This window comes from Photinus pyralis, unplaced genomic scaffold (genome assembly GCF_008802855.1).
Source record: "Photinus pyralis isolate 1611_PpyrPB1 unplaced genomic scaffold, Ppyr1.3 Ppyr1.4_LG3a, whole genome shotgun sequence".
Classification (NCBI taxonomy): Eukaryota; Metazoa; Arthropoda; class Insecta; order Coleoptera; family Lampyridae; genus Photinus; species Photinus pyralis.
In genome coordinates this window covers 423,639-426,648 of record NW_022170509.1, presented here as the reverse complement: position 1 = coordinate 426,648, position 3,010 = coordinate 423,639, and the positions used below count along the sequence as shown (strand labels likewise).

At 36.0% G+C, this 3,010-nt stretch overlaps 1 protein-coding gene across 1 annotated transcript; it reads left to right on the top strand.

The window, feature by feature from the left end:
* Positions 1-2,985, top strand: LOC116165878 (ubiquitin carboxyl-terminal hydrolase 1-like). Its single transcript, XM_031480606.1, has 2 exons — positions 1-176; positions 262-2,985. Exon 2 carries the CDS (start codon positions 276-278, stop codon positions 2,133-2,135), a length of 1,860 nt encoding a protein of 619 aa, XP_031336466.1. The 5' UTR covers positions 1-176; positions 262-275; the 3' UTR covers positions 2,136-2,985.
* Positions 2,986-3,010: the final 25 nt, after the last annotated feature.

Sequence of the window (3,010 nt, the reverse complement as noted above, 5' to 3'; positions counted from 1 at the left end):
GGAAGTTTTAGTGATATGAGTTACCGTTTGATTTTCTTACCTTACCTGTAAAAAAGTTGTAATTTTATTGATGGCTTTTCTATTTCAGTTAAATTTCACGTATTTATTTAAACTTGGTTAAAGTTTTCATCCCATTCGCAAGTTGTAATCCCGAACCGTTTCTCCGAATTACACATGTAAGTTAAACCTTTCATAAATCGCTGGAAAATTTTGGCGTAATGTAAATGTGAAGTATGCCTATTTGAGTTTTAATATTTGCAGGTTTAGTAAAGAAGATGACAGTACTGGAGGACGAGGTGATTTATACTCGCAATAAGTTATCTTTAAAGAAATCGGCGGAGAAACTCATTGAACAGAAGCAAAGGAAACGAAAAAATTCAGAGCCGCACACCAATACTACAAAAAAATTAGCGATTGGAAGAATGTTAAACGGATATCGTTCCAATGATAACCATTATCGCTCTACAGGAGACAACTCCCAAGAACGTCCTGTCGCTACTCTGTCCAATGTGGGTAATACCTGTTTTCTGAACAGCGTATTGTACACATTACGTTTCGCACCTACATTCTTACATAATCTGCATCACCTGATAGGCGATTTAGCTTTAATCAATTCTCGCGTAAATCAAAATAAAGCGAAAAGTTCTTCCCTCGGCCGCAATGTTGGAAGTATTTCGGGACCAAGTTCTAGAAGTACCAGTAGCAAAGATCTTTTATCTTTGGGAAATTTAGACGTTATTCCTAAGTCCAGGGTGCAGATCGTCACCGAGAAACTTCATGAAGTCTTTACAACCATGCATAATTTAGAACTGAAGGAATCGAGGGACTCCTTTCAGCCTTTGGCATTTTTACAAGCGGTGAGAGATGCCAATTACATATTTGAGGGAAACCACCAGCAAGATGCTCACGAGCTACTGGTGTACTTGTTAGATAATATTCGCGAAACGTGCGACTTTCTCACTCAACTTGTCGAAAATCAACCTAATTTATTAAACGACCCCGAGCTGTCACAGTCGACTGTTAGTAATAAGTTTTGGAGCGTTCGGCGATCGTGGAAGAACAAGAAGAAAGACAAAAGTCAAAAGGATTTAATTAACGAAGAGCATAGTGATGCGAGTAGTAATGCAGACGTGGGGGAGGATCGCAGCGTGACCGACGGTAATGCAGAGAAGTTTAAGAAGAAAATTGGGTACAATTTTGTCGCGGAAGATTTTGAAGGCATAACTTTGTTGCGTACCAAGTGTCTCGAATGTGAAGGTGTGACCGAAAGAAGGGAACCTTTCTACGATATCCCCGTTCCGATTATTAGTGAGCAAGACTGTGAAGCAAACCCCAAAGATGTATACAAAAAGGCGTGTGTTACATCGGAAAAGCTGTGTGATTCAAATAAATACTTATGCGACAATTGCGAGAGGTATAATGAGGCCAGTCGTGACGTTTTATTCGAAAGATTGCCTAACATTATGGTTTTGCAATTGAAGAGATTTACTACAACTTCCTCCGGTGTTCAAAAAGTGAATAGTTACTTACCAACCCCTTTAGAACTCGATTGTTTTTGTGAAAGCTGTTGTAAGTTACAGAACAGATTGTTGCCGCACCGCTACAAACTTTGCTGTGTGATAATGCATCTTGGTGCATCAATGGCATCAGGTCACTACATCGCGTATGTCAAAATAACTGATCATTTTAAAGAATACACGGATTGTAGTCGGGATCTTCCCAGAGGAACTTTATCCGCTAGCAGTAGTGAGAAATCGCTTAATTTGTTGAAATTACTAAAACCTCGGGCTTTGAGTAGTTCGATTATTGAAAATAAAAACGGTATAATACCTTCCAAATCTGGTGGTGGGATAGGAGTTTGCAAGAGTATCGATTGCTGCGGTATAAGGTTAAATAAAAATGTTGTTGAAAACGTAGTTAATAGTTACGGTAAAAAACACGCTCAGGAGAGGTGGCAACAATCGACTGCAGAAACACAAGAAGATATGTGGCTCGAATGTGATGATGATAATGTTCGCCCCATTTCCAATAAGGAATTTCAAGAATTACTTGGAGATAAAGCCAGTTCCACATCTACTCCATACTTGTTATTTTATTCCAAGATAACAGATGGCACATTACTCGAATCAACTTAGACGATTGTCATTGGTTAGACAATAAATTCTTCGTTTGCTTATACTTAACAAAATTAAGTAAAGGTAGTGATTTCATGTGATATGAAAAATGTTGATATTCACAAAACTCTTACTTTATTTGGGCAGATGGATTGTTTTGAGTTTATAAAATGAAATCATCTCTTAGTCAGCATTGGGGCAAAAAATCACTTTGATTTTATTTCTCCTCCATTTATATTATGTAATTACACCTAATAGTCCATACTTTATCATGTTAACAATTTATTTTTGACAAATCTTAAGTATTTTAAGATGGTAAATATCAGTAGTTAGTTTTGGTGATGCTGCAGTTTTACAACACATCAATTTATCATCATTAAGTATTTTTCTGTCAGAATAATAATTTATTGATTTACTTTTTTTGTAGTATGAAGGATCTCATAACATTACAGTTGATGTGAATGGAATTTCTACGTAATTGTTTAAGTTAACATGAACTGCTTTACTACAAATTCAAACTTCCAACCACAAGTTCATATAAAATATTTACAGATCATTTAATTTTAAAATTGACAGTAGTACTCGAACATTTTGATGCCCAAAGCAGCATTTTATAAGATTGAATCAACTCATTACCTGATAATCAAAAGTATTTAGTGTTCAATAAATTCGTCATGCAAAGTATCTCCGCTTAAGTTGCAAAATTTTCAAATCAGGTTTTTATTATTGCCCACTGTGTGCTGCGTAAAACCAGTTTTAAAAGTAAGAACCTGATGCAATCAAAAGGAAGTAATGCAATTCGTTTTATGTCTCTTCTTTATAACTATGGACAACCTGCGTACTTCTCTGGATAGTGACTATATCGATTTCCTATACTATATTACTGTACCTTATAA

Excerpts from the sequence above, each read along its gene's own strand:
- LOC116165878 (XM_031480606.1), top strand. The coding sequence starts at position 276 with ATGACAGTACTGGAGGACGAGGTGATTTATACTCGCAATAAGTTATCT.